We start from the raw sequence: 25,279 nt of genomic DNA, 5'->3' as shown, positions 1-25,279 counted from the left end.
AGGAAGAACCTGTTCCTGTTCCATCCCAGGCAGAGAACCTTCTTGGCTTTAAAGACTCCCTCAGACATAGACATTGAGCATCCTCCCATGACTCTACTCGATCTTATTTCTGCAGGGTAAGCCCACTGCAGAGCAATGGGGGCTTTGCTTGGGGCTCCCCGCAGGTGGCATTAGGAATGGTACAAACTGGAAGAAGTTGGCTGCCTCCATTGTCATCCTACTGCTGTTGCCTTAGGGTTCTGGAGCCTCTTCTACTGGCACTGCCTCTCCCCGTCCCCCTTAACTTAGGGTCCAAGTGAGACCTACTCCCAGAGATTCATACAGGCAGCCACACCTGTGGTTTGAAATAGTCTTTATTTTGTAAACATCTGTGTTTAAAATAGATGAACCCTGCTCACAATTCATTTACTGGACCCAAGACACAGTACACAAAGTTCACCCATCACAGGGAGATGGTGGGGGGTCAGGAGTGGGTGGAGTGCCTGGGGCTGAGTCTCAAGACAGCAGGCGCAGAGGTGGCGAGGAGGAAACAGGCAGGAGCGCCTGCTCAACAGTCTGGGCCGAATGCCAGATCCCAGGCCACCTCCTGGACAGGGGAAGTTTAGGGGTGAGAGGCCAACTCTGATACCTACTGAGCGGAGCTGCTCCCCAAAATCCCAACTCTCCTCCTGCTCCCATCTCTCTCCCCAGCTGTGGCCCTGGTGGACGGGGCTGATCAGGCCATAGAATCCTGACCCCAGGTTTTCCTTTCCCGAACTTCTAGGGTACAGTAAAAATATAGTCCCTTTTTCCTGAGGGGGCGAGGAGAGCAGGCAGTGGTGCCGCCTGATCTCCAGGGAAAGCTGCTAGACTGACCCACAGGTTGGCACCAATGCCCAATAAAACTTGCCCTGACTCAAGTCCCTGGCTGAGGGCACACCAAGGGTTGGCATTACCGACCTCCCTCCAGTGTGATGCTGCATGTCTTGACACCTGAGGAGTCAGTCAAGGCAGCATCTCCAGCCTTAGTCATCACTTCATCCTAAAGTCCGCTCTCTAAATATCTCATTAGCCAACTACTCCTAACCCTAACTACTCCTGCCCTCCTTTTCCTTCCACTGCGCTAACCTATCCCCAATTCCTACATCCTGAGCTACCCTCTCCTGTTCTCTCCTGGTTTGAGAAGAGTCAGGAGGAAAGGTTTGGTGATTTCACCCCCCAGCCCCTTTTTGGAGGAGCAAGGAAGTGGGGCTCTTAACCCTTCACATGTGTGAGCCCTGGGTTCTGGTCCAGAGCCCAATTCTTTGTTTTTGCTCCAGCCCCTGCCATGCGATGTGGCTAATATGTAGTTAAAGAATGATCCTCCTACCTAGGCTCCTCCATCTTGGGACGGTGGGGAGGAGCCCTACGAGAGCTGGCAGCTGACCTGTTCCTTCCTTAAAAGGCCTCCTTCAAGCTACTCTTGGGCCACATGGTGTTAAAGAAACTTCTTCCTGAACAAAGAGCTCTGGGGGAGGGAGCCGCTTCCCTCCACCTGCAGCCACAGTGCAACTGGCACACCCTCAAGCCTCCTCCTCAGGAGCTAGAGGGGCAAGAAGAGCACGTTGTCCTGGAGGCTGAAGAGAACAGCACCAAGCATTTCTACCGGGGCTTTCGTTCTTTCTCCCCATGAAGGCCCTGCCCTTCTCCACAAACTTTGGGTCTCAGGAAAACTGTGAGAGCTGAAGGCTGGGTTCAATGAAAGACCACCAATGTGGCTATGTCACCTCTCACCGGCCAGGGGAGTGTGGGGTTTCCACAAGAAATGGAAGATGGAACCCAGGAAGCCCTGCTGCTGCCATGTTCCCCTCTGGTTTGCAAACTGCCATCCCTGGCCTGCAATCCCTTCTCTTCACCTGATATATAGGAGCTAGTCCTTCATTCCAAGTGCTCTCCTTTTTGGAGTGCATGCTTGGCTTGGCAGTACCTCTGGCCCCAGGGGTCTCCTTGCCCTTGAAGTGCCCTCAGGCCCTGGTCCACATCTTATGTTCAGGAACCCAGGTGGGGAGAAACTGTGTACACGCTGCATGGGAGGTAGAGAATGGAGGTGAATTTTTATCCCTGCCACCCCTCATCACTTTTTTTCCTTCTCTGAGGTACCTGCCTCCAAGCTCAGTTCCCCAAAAGAGGCAGGTGGGCAGGCAGCCAAGCAAGGCCCAAGCTGGGGGGCGGGCAGGGAGAGGTAGGACAGCCCTGGCTTGAGGACCACCAGTTTGGTGTTTCATTCCTACCTTGATGTTCCACTTTCCCAGATCAGTGGGGAGGCAGCCCCATGGAACAAGAAGAGGCGGGGTGGGGGAGGGAGGAGAGGAAGAAGCACCCCGTAGCCTCTGGCCCACCCACAAAGCAGGGGGGCCTTCTCCCCAGAGCAGAGTATGGAACATCCCCATGAGCCTGAGTCCATTCCCTTAGACAGGGTTAGGGAGAAAGGGAAGAAAGGCTGCACTAGCAGCCACACAGCAGGACACATAGGGAAAGGGGTATGAGGGGCTGGGACACAAACACACTGGAGGGGAAGGGGACAGAGAAAGAGAAGTGGGAAGAAGAGAGAAAAAGCGGAGAGGAGACAAGATGCACTGAGAAAGAAGGAGCCTTAAAGTGGCCTTGTCTCCAGACTCGGCCACTGTGTGGGGTGCTAGGGTGGTGAGACAGCACGTGTAGCACATTTGGGGCTCACAGCAGGCCTGTGGCTGGGGAACAGACTGGAGGACACCACTCCAGGCTAGAGGGGCTGGGGGCAGAGGCTGCTCGGAGATGACACAGCACTGCTCTCAGGACCAGGCGGGGGGGTAGCAGCTACTGATGTTCCACAGGGTCACCCAAATGAGAGGAGAGGCAGGGCCAAGCCCCAACTCCCTGTCTGCCCACCGGCCTCCTGAGGGAGGGGGGATCGTGTGGGTGCTCCACGCAGGAACCTCAGCACCAGCAGGTTTTCGAAGAGTTCGCTGGGCCCTCAGGTTTGCCCTCATCCTCCTCCAGCTCTGCCAGTGCCAACTCGTTGCTGGCACGTGTCCGGAGACCATCCAGCTCCTTCCTATGGGCCTGCAGCACCAGCTCTGTCAGACGCATGAAAGACTGGGAAAGCAAGGGGCACAGGTTAGCCCAGCATCTCCTCCTCTTCCCTCAGCGATCCTGTAACTGCCGAGGGCCACGTCTCATCCCATCTCGCCTCCTGTCTGCTGCCTTCCCCGCCTGCCTCCCCAACTCTGCTGGACTCAGCCAAAGAAGCTGGGCAACTGGGCTCCAGAGCTCTCACCTCTTTAATGTTGAGGTTGGTGCAGGCACTTGTTTCATAGAAGTCCATGCCATACTCCTTAGCCAGCTGCAAGAGAAGAACATTCCTGAAAGGGAGTCAGTAAGGGAAGGGAGGTGCCCAGAGCACCTGGCACATACTCATGCCACTGCACTCACAGCCTATGCTGTGCTGTGACAATGTCTCAGATAGGTAACTTCTCAGACGAGCCTGGGAGCTTCTAAGACACAGGCTAGCAGAGAATGGTAGAAGATGCTCCGCAAATGCACTCCTCCATTCCCCCACCCCCTACACACACACACCACCATATATCAGGAGACAAAGACACCAAAATGTTGTGGCAATATGGCAAATTAATGAAAAACATGGGCTTTGGAGTCAAACAGCCCCAGACTTGAATACCAGTACTGCCACTTCACAGCTGCAAGACCTTGGACAAATTACTGATTCTAAGCCCCAGCTTCATCATCTGGATGAAGGCGGATGAAAGTGTCTATCAGCCAAGGTTGTGGCAGGAGTAGATGGGCTCATCCATCTCAAAGCACTTGCTTAGCACCAGGCCACCCATACGGTGCTCAGTAAATGCTATTATTCTAGTAGAGTTTGCTTCTACTTTCAAATTTTTCAGTGACCATAATCACTTTTTTATACCAAAAAAATCAACTTTAAGTGCTAGTGGAATGCTATTGACTGAAGAGGGAGAAAAAAGCTCTTGAGGCCCTTGGAGTGGGTGGACGGCTCTTGTCGCAGCCGATTCCATCTTTCTTTCTGTTCTCTGGGAGGACAGTCTCCCTGTATGCTTGGACATTCCCTCTCTGCCCCGATGGCTTCGCAGATGGTGGGCTTTTCACTCCCTCATTTCCCTTCCTACCTCTTTCCAGGAATAAGGAGGACAGGGAGCAGGTGTGGAGGGAGTGGGGTGACTGTAAGATGGTAGCTGTGCCTAGATGCTGTTAGAGAGGAAGTCAGCAACTTCAAGTCCTTCTTCATCCTAACACCAGGATGAGCTCTTTGGCAGAGGTAGTCCTGCCGTGGGGAACTGAGAGCTGGGAGAGTTGCTGCCCAAGAGGTCTTTGTTTCAGGATGGACCCCAAATCACTGTCCAGAAGGACAGAAAGCAAACTCTCAAGGATGGCAACTCACCCAGTGCCTTAGGCTACAGTGGGAGGTGCGAGGGTGCCTGATGATAGTGACAGAGTCCTGGGTCCCAGCTCTCAGGACTTGTCCTGGAAGGCAGCGGAAGACCCGAAGGATGGAGTTGGCCAGCTCGCTCCCACTTACCTGCTGCCCTTGCTCTCTTCCCACCTGCCGTTTCTGCTCTTCATCCGCCTTATTCCCTATAAGGATCTTCTGGACACCTTCTGGTGCATACTAGGGACAAAGGACAGGCAGAACTGCCAGTGAGTGCTGCCTTTCCCTCCCATCTCCCCACCATACAGTCCACACTGGCCTCCACACTAGCACCAAATTTAAGAGCCCTAGGGACAGAGTGGGCTGACTGGGTGCAGGTGTCAGGCTCCCCCAAGTACCATGGCTGACACCAGGGTCTCAGAAGGGTGTCATGGGGACAGCTTGGGGTAGAAGACACTCTGGCTAATACTGGTGCTTCCTTGGGTTGGACAACTGATATCTGGTCTGGAAAGGACACTGGACTGAAGTCCAACCCCTCATTCTACAGATGAGAAACTGGGGACTCAGAGAGGTTAAGGGGCTTGCCCAAGGCTCCACAGCTTTTGTGGCAGAGCCAGGACTGGAACCCTCGTCTCACAATTCCACCTGGTCCTGAGTTGGGGAAGGAAGCTGCTGACAGGGTAGGCTCTGACCTAACTTGTCTCAGAGAAGAAACAGCCAGAGAGGCCTGGCAGGGTGCAAGGCATGGAGGGCATGGCAGCTTGGGCTCCTTCCCGATGCCTTACTCACCTGGAGGGCTTCATCTGGGGCTGTGGAAGCAAGGTTTCCTGGTAGCATTTGCTCGCCAACCCCGAGAGCTTCAGCCCTTCCCATCTGGCCCTCTCTTTGCTTTCCCCTCTGAGGTGCCCTTCTCCCACCCCCGACAGTGAGGCAGCATCTCCTACCTCATCCACATCACTGACCCACTTCATGATGTGCTGGTAGGAGCGCTCGCTGCTAATGTCATAGACTAAAAATATTCCCTAGGAGAGAGAGAAGGAGAGAGAGGTGGGGGGTGGGAGGGTCACATGCACACAGAGGCACTGCATAGTCACGGGGCCAGAAGCAGATGTGGTACCTTAACTGCTGGGTCCCACTCTCCCTGCTCCCTTCTTAGCATAATGAGGATCTCTCAGCACCCAGAAACATCTCCTTCTCTCTCAGACCCGCAGAGCTATTTCTTCCTAGGTCCATCACAGAACTTTCTGAGGTAGGAGGGTACCAAATACTTTGACCCAGGTCTCTGGCCCAGGGTGCAGGGTGGAAGTTGAGGGTGAGGATGAGGGACCTGCCTGTAGTTAGTGGTCAGAGACTAAGTGATGAATGAATGATCAACGAATAACTGAAAGACTGCCCCGAGGCTCCCCTCCCCAGCAGGCAATCTGAGGGCCCTATTTTGTGGGTCAGAGGCACAGATATCTCAAACACCCAGAGCCGGGAGTGTGGGTGGCAGCATTCCACCTCTAAACCCGGAATATGGCAGCTCACCTGGGCCCGTCGGTAGTACTGCTTTGTGATGGTCTGATATCTCTCCTGCCCCGCCGTGTCCCTGCAGTAGAAAGCCAGTCCCTCAGAAGAGCAGGGACCATGGAAGCAGGTGGGGAGGGGAGAAGCAGGAGCTGGGAGACCCTGTGCCCTTGCAGGAAAAACTGGGGAGCAGCAGGGTGAGAAATCAGTGGAGCTTTGGTCCCCAAGGGGACCCAAACACATCTGACTCTGCAGCAGAGAGCCCTGGTCATCTGGTGCAGACAGGGCTTGCGGGGCCTCGTCAGCTATGTCTGCACCAGGAGTCACAACCCTAACTGGGCCTTGGACAACTCTCTCTAGAATTTGGCCATTGTGGCCAGACTGGTTGGACTGCTCCACCTCCAGTGCCTATGGGGCCTCTGAAGGCAACGCCCATGCCAATCTGAAGGCGGGAGACAGCTTCCAAGAGCGTCAGGACAGAGCCACAGCAGCCCCCTGTGGCTACGTGCGGGAACTGCACCATGCTGTACTGAGGAACTCACCCTGAATGACAGGGTGGAGCCCTCCCTCCTTCCAATCCTACCACAGGGTGTCACAGCTCAGGGTACAGCCTTATTCTAAGACAAACCCCCAGTGGTTAGTTTGCCACTTCTTTCTAACTCCTGCCTTTTAGTGACTTGCGGTCAATCCTATAAAGTTTCTTAAGCAAGATAAGAGATTAAGGCTCACAGGAGCAGGAGAGGGGCTTTGAGAATTCTGCTTCTCTCCATGGAAGAGGTGGCCAGTTAACCCCGATGAAGCCTCAGGACTTTACATATGGCAGTGGCAGCCAGGAAGCAGCCCACTCACCAAATCTGTATCCGCACCTTGATGCCATCAACCTCTATGGTCTTCATCTTAAAGTCAACACCTGGGGAAAGGGAGAGAGCAAGAAAGTTAGCAAGGGAACCAGCTGAGAACTGAACAGTAAGGCCCAGGCACTCACGCTGGAAGGGATCTCCTTTTGGTTTAATTTGGCTGAAAGATGGCATGAGGTAAGGCCTCCCTGAACCAAAAACTACCCTGAGGAAGTGTCCGGGGCTTTGAACGGGGCTTTCCTTCCTCCCTAAGCTGGAGGTGACAGCAGTAAAGGGCTCTGAGGACACAGGAAGTGAACATGAGAGAATATGGAGGAATCCGCTCCATCGCCGCCTCACTTAGCGCCAAACGTGTTTCACTCTACACACGTGTGAAGTCTGCCAATTATACTTCTGGAGAGCTGCTTGTTTCCATCCCTCCTTGAACTCTCATCCCCAGAAACAGAATCTGCCTCATTTGCCTGGGCTTTTTCTCTCTCTGCCTTATTATTCTCTCTGCAACAAGGAGGGGTTGCAGAGTTGTCATGAATGGGGGAAAGGCACACAGACCCTGGAGAGAGCAGGACTGTTTCAACCCCATGGCGTGTATGAAACCCTCGGCACCTGGAGAAGGCCCACCAAGGAGAAGGCCTAGTAGATCTGTGGTTGACTAGCCCCTGTTCACCACAGGAGGCACTGTTGTTTACTAGAAGGAGCACGTGCTTTGAAATCAGGCCTGAGCTCAAAGCCTTCTCTGCCCACTTAGCTCATAGATATGACTTTGGGCACCTTGCTTCTCAGATCCTCCATCATGGGGACCGCAGTCATTTCAGAGGCTTGCTGAGAAGACCAAATGAGATGCAGTGCCTGGTACCCGGTGGATATTCAATCGACTGCAGCTATCATTATAGGCGAGTACAGGCCTGGTCCACAGTGGGTGCTCATGGTGACCACCAACGACCAGATGAAGAGGCAGTGGCACAGTGTGTCACTGGGGGATGGAGAGGAAAACAAACAGGGTTCTCAGGCTCATCTGCCCAGACTGGAGGAGCTAAGTTGCCACAAGACACAAGAAACATAAGGGATTTGGCAAAGCAGCCCAGGGCAGAAAAGTATTTGAGGAAATTTATAGCAAGAGAAGTCAGCACCAGCAGCAGCACACAGGCTTGAATGTGAGTGACGACAGAGAGATGAGGGGAGATGTTTTTGTCATGTTGCATCTCCTCAGCCCTAACTGTGCCCAGTGATTGAAGAGGTATGTCTAAAAGGTGAATTAAGCTGAAGTCTTCGTGAACTTCCTGGAGACAAGTCAGGAATGGGCATGGTTAAGCAGTTTTCAGGAGGAACATGGTAAAGGCAGAGTTCTGGACAGTAGACACCGGCTGCACAGCACAGCCCCGAAGACCCCAAAGGTGCCAGATTCTCCCCACCATTGCCATTCCACCTTGGCATTAGTTCTCTCACAATGGGAATACTTCTCCCCGTATCCATGCTGTCCTCAGCTTTCCGCAAATACAGATTAAATTCAGGCTCTTCTCTCTCACCATCAAGACCAATCATTTAATTAGAAGGGAGAAAAAGATTCAGAACGGACAACCTGAACTAAACCAAGCTGGTCAGACGTGAATCATTTTTCGCCTGCCCAAGCTGATTCATCTCTGTTGAGCTGTACTTTTCCAAATGGGCAACGTCTGGCAGCCATTCTTCGAGCGTGCTGAGACAGTGAGGAGGGGGAGGAGAGAGAAAGAAGGAGAGGGGCACCTGGCCATGGTGGGGCCGTAGCGTGCTCATCCCTCCCAAGACAAACAGTTGTCAAGAATTTGCTTCTCCCTAACACCTGGCATAGGAGGGACTCCAGAAATTCTTGTTCTTTCCTGGTGCAGTACCTTCTTCCCAGGAGAACCAGCAATTCTGTTCATTTTGTAATATACCTAACACATCCTCCTACCAGCCCAGCAAGCCTGGTCAGTGCCTTGTGCAAAGTGGTCACAAGGGAGCTCCTACTCCCTTTATTTCATAAACTTCTATGGGAACTTACTTTGTGTCCTCACAGTGCTAGGTGCAGATGGAATGGCACAACAGACACATGCCCCTGCCCTTACAGAGCTCAGTGGAAAGGACACAAAGGCCAGGAAGATAACTAGCCCAAGGTCAGCACGGCAACGAGCAAAGGCCTGTTGATGCCACAGCCCACGCGATCCCTCACACTGCTTCTTGGGGGAGTGAGAGCAGAGTTGTGTGGTAACTAGGCAGAGAAACTCAACTACGCTTGCTGTCCTGTTTCTCTGCGGGTCCCCAAGAAGGACTTGGCTGGGAGAGAAGCCCCCAACACAGGGGAACTCTCCCTGATAATGAACGTAGGCTGTTGGAGAGGCAAGACTGACAAGAAGACGTGCAGCTACCCTGGGGGTGAGCGCTGGGCCTGAGTCCTTCCCTCATCCTCCGCTTCCCAGCTGTGTGGCTGGGACCAAGGTTGGGGAATTCTGGGGGCTCCGAGCACCCACACACACCCCACCATCTTGCAACCTAGGCCCTCCTGATCCCCCAATAAAATGTTTTAACATCTCTGAGAAGTAAAATGCTTCAATTTTGGCTCTTCAAATGCACCAAGGAAGAAACAGAGAGTCTATGCCTTCTGAGGGATTTTCCTCGCCCACCCACTCCCCCACCCCCTTTTTTAATTTAAAGATTAACAGCCCAAGGATCTTCTAGTGGAATCTATTCCTTCTCTCTCCTGCACACCCTGGACTTTCCATTGGGTCCACCCTACCAATCAACCCCTGGCCCACCATGACCTGTGCCCACCCATGGCCCCTTCCCTCTCCCTGTGGGGCTGTTGGTTTCTCCCGCTGCTGGGCGCTGCAGGGCAAAGTCAAACACTGGGCTTGTTCAGTCGCTGTGGACTCAGGCTTTCTCACCTCAGCCAGGCCCTCGCAGCTGCTCAGCACACTGTTTATTCCATGTGTGTTCACCCATCACACTCCTCACAGCCACTGTCCTCCCTGCTGAAGGCTTCAGCCCCAGGCACCCTCCCCACCACTGTGCAGTCAACAGAAGTCCTTCTCCACTGTCTATGGGCAAGACGGATGCTGCCTGATGAAGTCTTTCCTGAGGCCCACCTCATTTCCTAAGCATTTCCTGTTTTCTCTGCCTTCTCTGGGGAAGAGTTCCCTACCTTTCCAAGTCTGACCTCTCAGCTGTACTCATCAGCACTCCCTGGGTGCACAGCCTAACAGTTTTGCTCCTCTTTCTTGCATCTTCAGACTCCATGGGAAGAAAAGAGATTCTTCATCTACCTCCCCTCCCAGCATGTTCTCATTCTGGCTCCTCTAAGGCAGCACTTCTCAAACTTGAAGGTGCACACAGATCACATGGGGATCATGTTAAAAATGCAGATTCTGATTCAGTAGGTGTAAGATGGGGACTGATGTTGCATTAAGCTTCCAGTGAGGCTGATGCTACTGGTCCATGGATCACACTTTTGATAGCAAGCTTCTAGGAGAGTTGGTCTCAAAGTGTGGTCCCCGGACCTGCAGCATCAGCATCAGCTGGAACTTGTTAGAAAGACAAACTTTTGGGCCTCACTCAAGGAATCAGAAACTCTGGGGGTGGGGCCCTGGAATCTGTGGTTTAACAAGCTCCCCAGGTGATTCTAATACATGCTGAAGTTTGAGAATTTGGAGCTAAAGCTTTGAGGCTGAAGTGTCAAGTGAGGCAGCATGGGAGTTCTCCCAGTCTCAAGGTGTGCTCTGCAGATGCTCAGCTTTAGAACCATCTGGGGTGATCTTTCTAAACTGCTGCTATCTTGATTTGCATAGACCTACTGAATCAGAATTTGAGAGCAAGGCACAGAAACTTGTGTTTCTAACAGGACCATGTATGACTTTCAGAGAGAGGAAAGTTTGAGAGCTATAATACAGTGGAAGAAAAAGCCATTGGCATTGGAGTCAGAAAGACCTGGCTCTGTCCTGATTCTGGCACTTGGTATGTGACTTTGGGCAGGTTTCAACTTCTCTGAGCCTCAGTTTTCTTCTCTGTAGAATGAGAAGACCACCGGCCTCCTAAGGGTTGTTATGGAACAGAAATTAGACCATGTATGTAAAGCACATGGCACACGAGAGGAAGGGTTGTCTGCCTCCTACCTTCCCTTTGCCAGAGAAAGGCTTCCTGGGGACCAGCCAGGAAAACAAACCTAAGAACCCTGGATACTCTAGGCCTTTGCTACCCCAAGGCCTTTGCTAGTCCAGGGAACAGCAGCATCAACATCGTCAGGGAGCTTGTTAGAAATGCAAATTCCTCAGGGCCCACCCAGACCTGCGAAATTGTAGGTACGCTAAAGTCTGAGAACCACTATCTACCCCACCTCTAGGCAGCGCCACACCCAAGGCTCATAATAATGCTCACAATCATAGCACTCCCCCAGCTAGGGAATCTGACGCCCTCAGTTCTCATGCCAGCCCTGTGAATTAGGTAGCAGTGCAGATTATTACCGTGAGGCACAGAGAGGCCGAGGAACTTACTCATGTCCCCACATCCTGTGGCTGAGCCAGACGGGGAAACTGGTGTCTTAAAACCAACCCAGGGTACTCTGCACCCCACTAGTGGCTTCCCAGCCCTTCGAGGCTGTGGAATCTTACTGCCTTTGCTGTCACACCCGGCATACCCCACACTTGTTCTGGTATCATGAAGCATCTGGAAGAGAGGCAGTGGGCACATGTGGAGCAAGCCCACCACAACCTATTTTCAGAGAACCCCTTGCTCCTTGAGAGTTCACGATTCCACTCAGCCCAGATGCATCCCCCTGGACAGTGCCATCTCAGTGTCCCTAAAGAGAGCCTGCTTGCTTTCCTGGGCACAGGGAATATGCAGGGGTGAAGAACAAGCAAACCCCTCCATGTGGCTCCAGCAGAGGTTCTCCTGGGAGGAGAAAGTCAGGAAGATGCGGCCCTCTCCCAACCAAGTGCAGAGCAGCTCATCGTGATTTCCCAGCACCTCAGATATGTCGATCATGGTCTCTACCACACCCAGTATCCTTTTCTGGCTGGAAGTGCCCAGCCCAAAGCCCCTGCTCAGGGAAGGAGGGCTAGGCACAGCGTGTTCACTGTGGAGAAGCAGCTCCTGACTGGACCAGGGATGGATATCTGACCCAAAGGAGACCCATCAACAGGCTTGCTGGTGACCCACAAGGGGACCTGGCCAACAGGGCAAGGGAACCTAGCTAAGCCGATCAAACTAGCTCCCTCAGACGGTGCAGAAGGGACTGGCCAGTTGGTAAGGAGAGAAGCATGAAGCAGACAGAAGTGCAGAGAAGCGGGATGACTAAAACGGCAAACGCACTGGCCAGAGCGGGCCTGAGGGCGCTGGATCCTCACACAGCCACCAGTCCACACCAGACCCCACCTTCCTGCCCATGGGTTTCCTCATACCACATCCCCGTTTTCTGAGAGCGCCTCAGGATGCCTGAAGATTCACAGCCTGTGACTGTCCACTGCTGCCTAAGGACTCCGCCAGGCCGGTGGGCAAGACGTCCCAACTATGGGGCTGGGAGGAAGACTTCTAAAACCATGGGCCCTGCTCCTTGCTGCCTCCTGGTTTTTGTCTTCTGGCCCCAACTAGACATGGAGTACCTAAGGGGCAGAGAGTATATTCTGTATTTGACAAAGTTTGTTTTTTTTTTTAATCTTTACCTCCATACCAGCTCAATGCCGGGCATAAAGTAGCATTTCCATTAGTGGCATCGCCCTCCCCCAGAGAGCACAAGGCGGGATGGGCACCGGCGGCTCGAGAGCAGGGACATGTGTCCTGCCATCTAAATGCCTCACAGACACTGGCAAGAAAAACTTGTCAGTTAAGTGACAGTGCCAGGTCCTGATACGCATGTGGACAGGTGCTGCCCTCACCACACCTGTGGCCTGAGGCAGCCCTAGGCCTCTGGCTCTTCCTGCTGTGTCCCTGGCTGCATGGCCTTTGCTCCTCCAGCAGCAACCCCTAGCGACTGCCAGGCCACGACCTGACCCCTGCAGCACAGTGACAGGGATGCTGTCAGAGAACTAGGAGGACAAGCAAGGCCCTCTTCTGGGCACCAGGGACTGGGGCAGACAGAGGGATGGGGCAGGGTAGACAGTGCTGGCACTCACTTGGCTCCTAAGATATCTTGCCTTGGCAGTGAGCTTACTACCTTCCCAGTCGAGCAGTGAGGGCAGGTGGAGACTGGAAAGAAGGAAACAGGACAGATCCAGGGGAAAGAACACTCCCCCCCCTCACTGTCTGCCTCCCAAGAAAGCATGGAGGAAGTGCGGCTCAAGAAACAGAGGGGCATGGTCAATAAGAACACGATTGTGAGGCCAGAGTTTGGTTCCAGTCCTGCGTTTTCCACTAATTACCTGTGTGGTCTTGGGAAAGCTACTTAACCTCTCTTTGCCTCCGTTTCTCACCTGTAAAATGGGGATGATGATCCCTGATGTCAGAGAATTTTGTGAGGATTATGAGATGAGGTATAAAACCCCTAAGGCAGAGCCTGGCACATAGAGCTTTATTAAATGTTAGCTGAAGAAGCTATCAGCCTCCTGTAGGGGAGGATGGGATTATGGAACCCAGGGTCACAGCTCGGGGAATGGAGAGAGCTCTGGGAAGTAGGCGGGGCTCAAGTTGGGAAGATGGAGGAGAACGGGGCAGAGAGGCAAGACAGACACACTAAGCTGGAGCATTTCAACAAAAAGAGAAACTGCCACTCACCATGGAGGCTACATGGCCCCCAGAGTCTGACTACAACCTAAATTCTGGCACATCTAAGGTGTGCCTATTGGTGAGCCAGCACCTCATGGGTTAACGTCAGGTGCCAGCTTGCCTGTCTGCCAAGTGCCACGTGGTTCAAGTGGAAACAGGGCTCTTCTGGGTGCCAATGTTATCACCATGATCAACCACAGCCCAAAGGACCAGCAGCGTGACCCGAGCCTTCTCATTAGCAATGAGACGCCGCAACAGGGACAACCTAATACACCTGAAACCCAAGGCAGACACCCAATGCCTGGAGCCATGCTGGCTCCAGTTACGAAGCCGAAGTCCAGGAAAGCCCTGCCCCGCCCCCCCAGAAAACCGGTATGTGCTGGACATGTGGAGCTCATGTGGGTTGTGGCAGGAGGTCGCCTCCCAAGAGGTCACCCTGAGAAACCCCAAAACAAGCTTTAGGGAAAGAAAGAGCCTGGGGGGAGGTGGCTGCCTGACTTTGCCACCCCCAACAAGGCATCACAGTAATCTCCATTTCAAAACCCCCTCTCGGCAAGAGAGAGGCCTACTAATGCCAGGAGACCCATAACACAAGTCAGGGGCGGAGCAGGGAGGAGACAACACAGAGGGAGAGCTAAGAGACAAGGCTCAAGGGAAGACTCCAGACAAAGGCTCCTGGCACATGAATGTCCCTCAGCCCAGTCAGGTGAGGGGAGCTGGGAGCAGCTTTGCCCAAACCTGCTCTGGCTGCAGCCCTCTGCCTGCCTTCCGTGGGGCCTCGGCCTCACTGCCTGCGGGACTGCATGCTGGCTGGCTTCTCCTTGGACCCAGTGCGGGCTGACTGCCCCTCATGCTGCCTCATTCTGGGGAAACGGTGCCCCCAGGCTCTCTGAGCAAAGGCAGTACCAGCATTCGCACCACCGTGTCCTGGGAGTGATGGGAAGTGGAAATAAAGGGATGCCTGGTCGCTGGCTAACTCCAAGGCCATGTTTTAACCTCCAGGGCACTGGGCTCAAAGGCTCTGATTCAGATGCCCACCCACAAGAAAGGGTGGAAATTTCCAGAATGATACTCGATCCCTCCCTTCTTTATAAAGACACAAACAGATGCGTGCACACAGACACACACACACAGGACCTCAATGTGGAAGGACAGTGGTGATATGGGGACCAGGACCACTGTGGAGTCTACCCCTTTCACATAAAATCTTGGAGAGACAATCTTCAGAAACCCAGGACCCATTATCATAGAAGGGTTTCCCGGTCAAACATGGCCTCCCATGAGGCTGGAAGGAGTGCATGCCCTCAGTGCCTGAGCCCCTGACCCTGAGGTGGTTCTGGAAGGTCACTCCAGCAGCTCGGTTGAGTCAACGGGCATCATCCGTCACCAGTAGTGACCCTGAGTGACAGACAATACTGAACTTAGTCTAAGATACTGACCCCTTGTCTCTGCATTCACCAAAGAGGACCCCACTCACAGCGGGATCACAGGAGCCACTTTCTTGCTCCCTGCTATGTCTGAGCTTCTCCTATGACATGGATCTGAGCAGAAGAGCTAAAAGCTACTGGGCACTGCTCACCCCTTACAGAACTTCCCCCTCTTCTCACAGCCCCAACACGTGTGGAGCCCAGTGAGTTTCTCATTGTGTGTGAGTCCCAAGAAACCAACACTACTTGGAACTTCCCTCAGGGAAGAGCCAAAGTTCTCTAGGAAAACGCACATATGCATGCATGCACTCATTCAAACAAACTGTTACTGAGTGCCTCCTCTGTGCCATGAACTAAGGTAGGTACTAGAAGACACAGCCACGAATAATACAGAAAGATCCTTGTCTGCAGAGAGCTTCTGTTCTAGTGGGAAAGACAGATAATCAATAAGTAAACTAATAATTTCAGAGAGTGATAAGTGTTAAGAGGCAAAAGCAGAATAACGGAGTAGAGAGTGAGGAGATCTGTGTGCAGGCTGCTTTAGATCAGCTGCTCAGAGAAGACCTTTTAGAGGAGGTGACAGTTGAGCTGAGACCTGAATGGCAGGAAGGTACCGCAGGGGGAAGGTCTGAAGGGTCAGCGCCCCAGCCAGGAACACTTTTCAGTCAAACTTGCAGTTCCTCAGAAGAGAAAGGGCGGAGGGACCAACATCATTCTTTCCTCTGTTGTAGAGAGGGAAGGCACAGCAAGGCCCTTCGCTTACCTTGGATCTCACAGGGACCCACTCATATGTGCACATGTGTGTGCACATGTCCAAGTACATATACACTTGTTTAGAGGCTCTAACCTGAAGAATGTATCAAGAAACTTCTCAAACACTAGAAAGGGCAACTTGGGGACTCCTTGCCCCCCACTTTATGGTGAGATCTCTATACTGAATAACTCATGTGTATAAAGCGTATCATTCTGGTACACAGAGTGGGTACACAGAGTAGGTACTCAGGAAACACCAGGTCCCTTCCCCTTTCCCTTCCCATGACCGCGTGCACAGACCTCCATAGGGCCTCTGTGATATGTGCCGTGTGCGCGAGTTAATCCTGTCCTGCTCCCGTCTGGCAGACCCCTTACCTGGGCCTCGCTTCCCTAAGCCTGCTGCTGAGCGGTCTGTGGGCACAGCTGAGGCGGCCAAGACCTGCCAGGGTACTGACTACTTAGTCCTCCATCTCCTCCTGAGCCTCTTCCCAGGAAGGGCCATGTTGACAGGCAAGAGAAGGTTCCGGGAGGAAGAAATGGGCTGGGAGCTTCAGGAGCAAACATCTTGGAGGAGACGGCCTCCAGAGGCATCTGCCCTCACAGAGAGCCCATGAAGCAAACTCCTAGCAAGGATCTAGTTGAACTTAAGCTAGTATGACCATGACCTGGCCACTACCAGCTGGCCCAGTGGAGCAGAAGAGTAGCAGCCCCAAATGATGAGGCGTTCTCCACAGTGCCTCCTCCCCAACCCCTTGTCCTCTGGGGAACCTTACTTAGTCTTCAAGGACCCACTCAACTGTCACTTCTTCTGTTAGCCTTCACCAGTCAACCCTGGGGGGAACTGATCAGTCCTCTGTGACTCCAAAGCATCTTGACATTGCATTTACATAACGTTCTGGTTGTCTGCATGCCTGACTCCCCCACTGCACTGTGAGCCCCCAGAGGGCAAGAGAGCATCTGATTCATTTCCTATTCTCATTGCCTGGCAGCCGGTAGATACTCATTACATATTATTCAACAAAATTAAATAAATGGAAGAAAAAATGAGTACGTGGACAAGTGCACGAATGAGTGAATGAATGAAGTCAGTACATTCCATGAGAAAAGACCAGTGGAGAGATGATGGGGCCCCAGCCACAGAGTCCTCAATGAATATATTATCAAATAGTGATATGAGGGCAACTCTCAGATCTCATCCTCAGAGGTTCCCCCAGCCAGACCCTTCAATCACAGCCCTTGACTGTCCCCCAGAAGGTCACATCAAGGAAGCAGACTCAGCCAACAGCAGAGACACAGCGTCTCTCTGTCTCAGAGCCCTCAGATGGGTGGGGAGGCACATGTTCCATCCGCTGGGCTCACAAGAGAGAGGTTCTATTTGCAACCTGTGGAAGGGCCTTCTGGGATGAGCAAGCGCATGCCCCAAGCCAGTCTGGAAAGACTGGAGGAGAGGAGACGTTCCAGCATGGGCCACCTGCATGTGGATGTGAGTCAGCACTTTTCTTGGGCCTCGGTTTTCCCAGTTATAAAATAGGGCTGATGGTGAATCTTTCCTCCTCGGTGGGAGGAACTAAATGTCCAGGAAGCTCTGTGGCTCCCTTCACAAAGCACACTGCCCAGGCAGAACGGCCAAGGAGAGGTCAGAGGCCTGCACAGAAAATTGGCAGTTTTACAGGGAAACAGGCGCAAATATTAGATTACAGAAGAAGGCACTCTGAGAAGAGCTGGCAATCAGAGTAGCAGGGTAATGGCCAAATATCGACTTTCATGTAATAAAGCTCATCACCAAGCCTTCTGGGGAGCGGGAGGAGGCTGGCAGGAGGAGGAAGGAGCAAGCCCCAGGGAGCTGAGCCGCGGCTGAATCTGCAGAGCCGTGAAGGTGGCACAGGCGCGTAGGGCAGCCGAAATGAGGTATCAGAGCCGTTCTTGGGGATCACGTCCTTGGGGAAAGGATGGGCAGAATGGAGGCCCAAGGCAGGGCCACACCTGGCAGAGGCCCAAGCCTTGAAGCAGAGCCACCCCTGTCCTCTCGGGTCACCTCTCTCCCTATTCCTTCAAACCAGCTCACTCTTCCTCCTTAGCCCTGGGCACTGCCAGGGCACGGGGGCGCCTGGCACAGAGACTTAGATGAAACCCAGAGCCTCCTCCAGTGCTCCCCTGGAAGAAGGGACAGCGCCCTGATTCCTGTCTGTTCTGCTCACCTCTGTACCCCCAGCTCCTCACCCAGCACTGGGCATGAGGCCCAGCTGCTCATCTGTGAAGATTCATCTTGTACTGCCTTCCTTAGAGGATCTATGTCTGATTTTTGGTAAGAATCTAGCCAGGTTTCTTACACTTTGGCATAAGAGTGGGTGTTCAGTAAACAGTGCTCCAAAGGCTGAATGCATGAGTGACAGAGAGGGTGACCTCAAAGCACATCATTGACAGTTTATTAATCTTGAACACTTTTTTTTCTGCTTTATCTCCCCAACCCCCCCCCCCCCCGTACACAGTTGTATATATCTTAGTTGCACGTCCTTCTAGTTGTGGGATGTGGGATGCTGCCTCAACATGGCCTGACGAGCGGTGCCATGTCCGCGCCCAGGATCTGAACCCTGGGCCGCCACAGCGGAGCGTGCAAACTTAACCACTTGGCCAAGGAGCCGGCCCCTTGACAACTTTCTTATGAGCTAGGAATAGTGATGATAATGATAGCTGCTCCCATTTTATTGAGGGCTCTGCCAAGTACTTTGTATCCATCAGCCTCTGTAATCTTCACCATGACCTTTAAGAAAGACTCTTAATATCATCAGTTTACAGATGCGGAACCTAAGCACAGAGACGTTAAATAAGCATCTGAAGGTTGCAAAGCCAGTAAGGCCACGGAGAATCTCATGCATGTCCTCGGCCCTCTTTCCACTCTACTCATGTCTTCTCACCTTCCCTTCCTTTCTTCTGGGCCTTGGGAACAGAGTGGGAAGAGACCTGTCTCAGGCTGCCCCAGGGCTGGAGGGGAGCGAAGGCCTCCCACCATAGCATGTAGACCCACTCTGACCCTTCAGCAGTGTACACAGTGCCTCATGGTCTGGGGCCCACAGACCCCAGGACCGTAGTGCCCAAGCAGTAGCCCCAAGGTTCATTAGGCTGCTGGATTCCAGGCTCAGGTCTCTGCCCGCTGGTCCTTCCCCAGCCCTCTCCCTCCCCTTCAGTCACCCACAAACCCTTGCCCCAGGCAGCCACGGCCAGTTCAAACAGAACTTCCTGAGAAAGGTGATACTGCAGAAGACCAAGCCTGAGAAAGCAGCCCTGAAGACATAGCAGTTCGACCTGTCAAACGGGAAAATCACAGATCACAGCTCCTCAGAATCCAGAAGGGGTGCAGCCAAAAGGAGCCCTTTGAAACAAAAGGTCCATGTTTCTCCCTCCGACTTATTTACTTAGCATAATACCCTCAAGGTCCATCCTAGACTTTTAGTGGAGAACACGATGTAGTCTATACAAAAGTCAAAATATAACCACGTACACCTGAAATTTATTTTTAAAAAAATAGGGTACAGAGACCAGCTGACAGGTCTACTCAGGAAAGACCAAGGATGGGAGGGATAAAATCAACTGTGGGCAGTCCCTTCAGCTTGCATTACTGGCTTCCATGTCACTTCTGGCCACCATGGGAAAGGAAACCAAAGGTCCCCTGCACGCAGATGTCCATGTAGGAGAGGACAGCTCCCTGCCTGGGCAGGCAGCACAGGTCACATGAGGCCCTTCTAGAAGCTGCCAGGTTGATGGGTTCAAGCTACTCCCCACTTCTGGAGGGAAACGAGAACAGCGAGGGTGTGGAGTCTGGTGTGAGTGCACAGGACGGGGTGGGGCTGGAGGAGAGAGAAGGAAGGAGCTGAGCAGTTCCTCCGTGCCCAGCTACCGCCACAGCCCTGGACTGGTCTCCCTGCTGCCGGTCTTAACCCCTCTAACGGCCATTTTCACCAGGTCATCCCCCTGCTAGAAACTTTTCAACCCACTGCGAAGGCTCAGTGTCTACCTCCTCAGCCAGGCCCTCGAGGCCCTCAGCCCCCTGGGCCCCACATCCATTCCTTCATTTAACACCACTCCTGGGGAGCATGCCTGGCCCCGTCCTAAGACTGTGAAAACAAGAGGAATGAGATTTGGTCTCACCCTCAAGGCACTTACAGCATAGTTTGGGAGACAGAGAGATAAACAGAGGAATGTTCTCACTCTTCCCCTAAAAACTCCCCTGTGTTCCAGCCAGACTGTCCAGAGTCCCAGGAACGCCCACGGACTCCCCACCTCTGCGGTCCCTGCTCCCGTTCCTCCATCTGCTCCCGCCCAACAGGGACTGAGACGCAGCCCACAAGGCAGGGCGGGGCCGGCTGCAGCCTCCCCATCCAAGAGCCCTCCCTGCGGCCTCTTGCCCACAGGGCCCTCTCCTTCCCAGCCTGCTCCAGCACTGGGTCGGAGCAGGAGCACTCACGGTCCCCTCACTGTCCCCCGGCTGCCTCATGCACGTCTGACATCATTATTCAGCTCCTGAGGACGACTGCAAGCCCTTCTTCATAGTAACGGTACTGACCACAACCGATCCTACCCCTGAAGTGGCTTCCCCAAGCGCTCCCACATAAACCACCTGGCTGTGGCCAAGGCACTTTTTGTCTGTGTCTCGCCTGCCCACCTAGACTGTGGGCTGCTGTGGGCAGGCAAAGATGGACTGAATATGTCTCTAAAATGCCTGGCACGGTGCTCCGGTGCTCTGTAGTGAGTCTTAATTAATTTGTTAAACAGGTGAGGAAATGGCAGATTTAAGTTAAGGCACCAACGGCCCCCTGGGCTCTGCATGTGTGTCAGCTCGGCCAGCCGCACAGGGAAGGACTGCGGGCGCACAGAGCCACCTCAGGGCCCCTGGCGCTCAGCCCACCTGGGAGGTCTCTTCACGGCTCGCTGGCAGGCCCTTCTCTGGAACGTCACAGGCTCTTACAGTAAGTGACATAATCGGTAAATCACAAAAGTGCCAGCCTAGGTGACATCAGCATGATCCAAGAATCTGACCTCTGTCTTGGCAGTAATTGCTGAATTGCCTCATTTTCCCCATTCACAAAAGCAGCTCCGGGAAAGGTGTCTGGATCAATGCCCAGCACGGTAAAAGAATGTGTCTTAGACGAGGAGCAGCCCGAGAGGGGACTCCGTGTATTATGCATCTGGGGATCTCCAGGTCACAGCGCCCGGCCGAGCCACAGGCCACACGTGGTTTTTCTGAATGGATAAATTAATGAATGTGACTTGGTAGTACCCATTTCCTTGGCTCCTTGATCTGCCTCCTGGCTGCCCCTTCCAATTCCACGGGAAACTTTCTGTATCCCTGGAGCGAAAGCTGACCGTCTAATTCTCTGTAAGTCTTAGTTCAGGCTGAAAACATGCCCACGCTAGGGGAGAATCACAGGGACCCTAGGAAGCTTTAAACAACAACGCGTTGAAGAAACCCAGTGGGGAGATTTTAAAAGGCTGGTGTGAAGAAACACAGGTTTCTCTCTCTTCCATGGAATCCAAACTCCTAAACAGTCCTCTGCGTCCCGGGGAAGGGGGGACCCAGCCCTCAGAAGCAGAGGAAGAACTAGGAGAGCCATCTTCAGGTTTTAGGTCAAAATACCAAGGGCCTTGAGGGGACAGGAGGGGGAGTGGTGCAGAGACACTGATTCACCTCTGCCCCCAAAGTGGGCGGCCCCAGAGGGATTCCGAGGAAGTGAGGGAAACCGCGTTCACCTGTCCAGCAGGAAGAAGGTGTCTAAGACGGGAGAAGACAAGGTGGAAGAGACACAGGAGAAGGCTAGTGATCAGCCATCCGGGACCAAGGGACTGGGGAAAGCATGCCCCTCGCAAGGGCCATTTGGGTATTTTAGAAACGGTTCCCTCACTGGTTTGTGGGGATGGAGGACACGTCTCCCAGGGGAGGCTAACTCCCCCACAACACTGAGTGGGAGCCCAAGAGCTTCGGACATGAGGTGGCTGAGTAAAGCTCTCCAGGGAAAAACTCAGGTACTCCTAGGACTTGAAATGTGTCCAGGACACAGGGTGCAAACTACTGCTCTTCAGGCAAAACCCAGGGGCCCCCAGGCAGCCTACAGCCCTCTGCAATAGCTCAGCAGCCCCTGGCACCAGGCCCATCCCAAAAATAACCACTGCAAGTTTCCCTAAGTGCTAACCTGCTGCCCTTTATCCCCAAGCCTGCAAGCTGTCCTCACATCCCATCTGGTTCCTCAGCCACTCCCTTGCTCATCACTCCAGGCTTTCTCCCAAGGCTGCCTCCTCCCTGAGCCTTCCCAGAGGCACGCAGCCCTCCTGCAGGCCTCCTACCCCACCCATCCCTTTGAGCCATCTCTCCCAACAGCGGCCCAGCCCCAGCTCTTGGACCTGCTGGGAGCCTGCCTTTCGGCTCCCCGGAGAAAGACGAGTGCGTTCCCTGACCCTAAGTCCCTTGATGGTAGTGAAGCAAAGATGGAGTGAGACCCTGGGAGCTCAACGATGAGGACAACAGTAAGAACAACCAGCATTTATCCAGCGTCACCAGTGTGTCTGACTGTGTGCCAAGCGCTTTTACAGACATTACCTCATTTCATCCTTACATTGCCTCAGGAGGGAGATAGTGTTATCATTCCCATTCTACAGATGAGACACTAAAGCTCAGAAGCTTAAGCAATATTCAAGGGCGCGCTGTCCCAAAGTGTGCTGTCCCAGAGTGAGGTCTCCAAGTCTGTCTGACAACAAAGACAGCCTCTTAACCACAAGGCTCCATTCCTCCCACCTCTACCTGCTCCCTCTTCTGTCTCGGCAGGGAGTGTGTGTTGGGAGGGAAGGCAGAAGACTCAAGTGGAAGCTGAGTGCCGGGCCCTCTCTGACGGGAGGGGACCTGGGCAGCACTGAGGCTGCTCCGTGGCATCAATGGGGAACTGGTCAGATGTGGGTGGGATTCCCGCAATTCAGACCTCAGAGGGGGGGCCCCCTCAGGACCCAAGAGGGAGAGACCTCGGCAGGGGGGAGACCACCGACCCCCTCCCAGAACAAGTGATCCCATCCCAGTCCTGCTGGGAATGCCACCAGGCCTTGTCCGCTAAGCACAGGCTCCAGCACTGCCAGATCAGAGAAATGTATTCTAAGGTGTGTCCTGCCTGCCTTCTGACCTGCTGGTCTGGACAAGCAGTTTTGAGTTCCTTGTCCTCCTCAGCCTCCTTCAAAACAAATGCTTCAGCCAACTGCTTTCCTGGAGCTGGCTAAGAAGTGCCCCTTTCACACGCATGAACGTTGAGCGTCTCACCTCCAGGTGTCCCACCTCGTGGCTTACCTTCACAACTGTGCCCAGGAACTCAATCCCTTTGGCCCCTCCCTTCCTCCTCTCTTCCGCCTCCTGGCTCCACACCGGGTCACTCCTGAACTGAGGGTACCCAGTGACTCAGTGACCCGGCTCCCCACCCTGAACCCCTCTTCCCGAGTACAGGCTGTACCTCCCGTCCCCCCCTCCACCTGGGGCTGTGGGATGTCATTTCGGTGGCTAGGATTCTCGCTGCTCCAGCTCGGGATACCCAGGCCTACACCCGCCCGCGTTCTCTCAGCTCTGATGGGAAGGCTCCCCAGCGCAAGGCCGGAGAACCTCTCCCTAGTCACGGACACCAGCAGGGACGCCCTCACCTCCGGGAACGGGGCTCAGGTCCCCAGCCGGTGGCCCCTCACCCCGGGATTCAGTCCCTGGCCCTGGCCTCCCGCGCCATCGCCTCTCGCCCGAGGGGCGGACAATCCTCCGGGCTGGGGAAGGGAAGGGGCCCTCGGGCAGGTGGTGGCGCGGGGAGGGTGGGGCGCCCTCCGGCCACCGCCCCTTACCGATCGTGGAGATGTGCGAGGAATGGAACTCGTTGTCGGTGAAGCGGCACAGCAGGCAGGTCTTGCCCACCCCGGAGTCCCCGATGAGCAGCAGCCGGAACAGCACATCGTACTGCTTCGCCATGGCTGGGCCGGAGGGGCCGGCGCTGCGGGCGGGCGGCGCTCAGCCCCGCTCGGCCGCTGCCATCGCGGCGCGCGCCCGCCCGGGACGCCGCGCGGCGACAAGGAAGCCGGCGGCCGGCCGCTCGCTGGGGGCCGGGGAGCGCGGCGCGGCGAGGTGGGAGGAGAGACGGCGGCCCCCGCCCGCCCCTTCCCCTGCGCTGCCGCCGCCGCCGCCTGGGAGGGGAGGGAAGGGCAGGGGAGCGCGCCGAGAGCGGCGACCCCGCGGCGGGGCGGGTGGGGGCCAGGCCGGTGCGCGCTCCCCGCCGAGGGTGCGCGGCCCGGGCGGCGGCCTAACCCCTCCCAACCGCTCAGCGCCGGGACCCGGGACCCTGGGGAAACATTTGTGTTTCCCAATGGAGGAGTTGGGACGAGCTCCCACCCAGCCCACCTCCACCAAACGCAGCTTTCGGGTCTCAGCACTTCGCCCCAAGTGCCATCCCAAACCTGGCCCTGCCACCTGTCGACTGCGCCCCGCAGCTCCCGCCCCTGCAGGAGCCTGGTCGGGCCTTCCAGTGGTTGGTCCTCACCTGGGCTCACCTAGGTCAGAAGGCCTTGATTTCAGCAGGGTCTGGATTCAAACCCCCAATGACTCTTGAAGTTGCCGTCTCCAGGAACACTCGAGTGTTGCTAGAATTCTCTCCCTCTGCCATCTGGCTTCCCTGTAACCCTGTGCGACTGTGTCCACCCTCCCCTCACTCACCCCAGTTTTTCTTAAAGCAGGGAAAAGTGCTGAAAAGATAGATGATCATAAAAATATTTCCAAATGCAAAATCTTTTGGAAATGTTGTGTAGACAAAAGTCTCTCTCTGGAGTCTAAGCTGCTTAGGGTAGGTGCTCAGGATGCAAGTACATTATTTGCCCGGCTAAGTATTTCTGCTAGAGAACACCCGTGGCACCAAAGAATAAAGGGGCCTCTTTCAAGACCTTATCTACTACCACTGAATGTGTTAGCGCTGGAAGAGACACAAATAAATGCTCTCTGGAGTCTAGAAAACTATCCTAAGAATGAGTATTAGCAGAGAACAAGTCTAGCCCATTAGATCTTTAAAAAGTGATGAAAAAGTGTGTGTGTGACTGTAATGAGGCTGAGTATTGGATGGAGAAAGTATTGCAGTAGGAGGTCAAGGAAAGTGATAAGTCCGTTGACTTGACTTGAAGAATTATATTTCAGACAAAGTGTCTAAATTTATAATAAAGAGGAAAAAATCTTGAACCTGATAGATATTTTGATTACATTAAAAGCTAAAGAAACTGATCCTGTGGATTCCATTAAGATTTCTGGGTGTGCTTCTCTTCGCTGGATTTACATTGGGTTTACATCGGGTGCACGCCAAGGGCTCTGGAGGTGGGCACCCTTGAGTTCCAGTCCCAGCTCCTCCACTCACCAGCTGTGCAACCTTGAGCATGTTCCTGAGCCCTTCTGTGCCTCAGTTTTCTCATCTGTAAAGTAGAGATATCCTCACAGGATTGTTGGAAAGATGAAATATGATGTGTGAAAAGTGCTTGGCACAGCACTGACACAGTACTCAGTGAATGCCCACTGACAAAAGCACCCTGGAGTGTTTTCCCCATGCTCGTGTGCTGGGACGTGTAATCCACAGCTGGCCAGGGAT

General features: G+C 54.0%; 1 protein-coding gene across 2 annotated transcripts; it reads right to left on the bottom strand.

The window, feature by feature from the left end:
• Positions 1 to 335: 335 nt before the first annotated feature.
• On the bottom strand, positions 336 to 24,087 carry LOC124233740 (ras-related protein Rab-15). Of its 2 annotated transcripts, XM_046650901.1 has the most exons (7): positions 23,505 to 24,081; positions 6,758 to 6,818; positions 5,930 to 5,990; positions 5,347 to 5,424; positions 4,553 to 4,642; positions 3,275 to 3,340; positions 336 to 3,093 (listed from the first exon to the last, which is right to left on the bottom strand). In XM_046650901.1, exons 1-7 carry the CDS (start codon positions 23,626 to 23,628, stop codon positions 2,935 to 2,937), a joined length of 639 nt encoding a protein of 212 aa, XP_046506857.1. In that variant the 5' UTR covers positions 23,629 to 24,081; the 3' UTR covers positions 336 to 2,934. The 2 variants fall into 2 exon arrangements, with proteins under 2 accessions (XP_046506857.1, XP_046506858.1); XM_046650902.1 differs by lacking the exon at positions 5,347 to 5,424 and having other exon boundaries at positions 23,505 to 24,087.
• Between the last annotated feature and the right edge of the window lie 1,192 nt (positions 24,088 to 25,279).

This window comes from Equus quagga, unplaced genomic scaffold, assembly GCF_021613505.1.
Source record: "Equus quagga isolate Etosha38 unplaced genomic scaffold, UCLA_HA_Equagga_1.0 220_RagTag, whole genome shotgun sequence".
NCBI lineage: Eukaryota > Metazoa > Chordata > Mammalia > Perissodactyla > Equidae > Equus > Equus quagga.
Note: the sequence above shows the minus strand (reverse complement) of the source record. Positions and strands in the feature narration are given on the sequence as shown.

Coding starts and splice junctions, on each gene's coding strand:
- LOC124233740 (XM_046650901.1), bottom strand. CDS start 23,628: ATGGCGAAGCAGTACGATGTGCTGTTCCGGCTGCTGCTCATCGGGGAC. Junction 5,991..6,757: donor AAGGTGCGGATACAGATTTG/GTGAGTGGGCTG, acceptor TTTCTACTGCAG/GGACACGGCGGGGCAGGAGA. Junction 3,094..3,274: donor CCAACCTCAACATTAAAGAG/GTGAGAGCTCTG, acceptor TTGCTTTCCCAG/TCTTTCATGCGTCTGACAGA.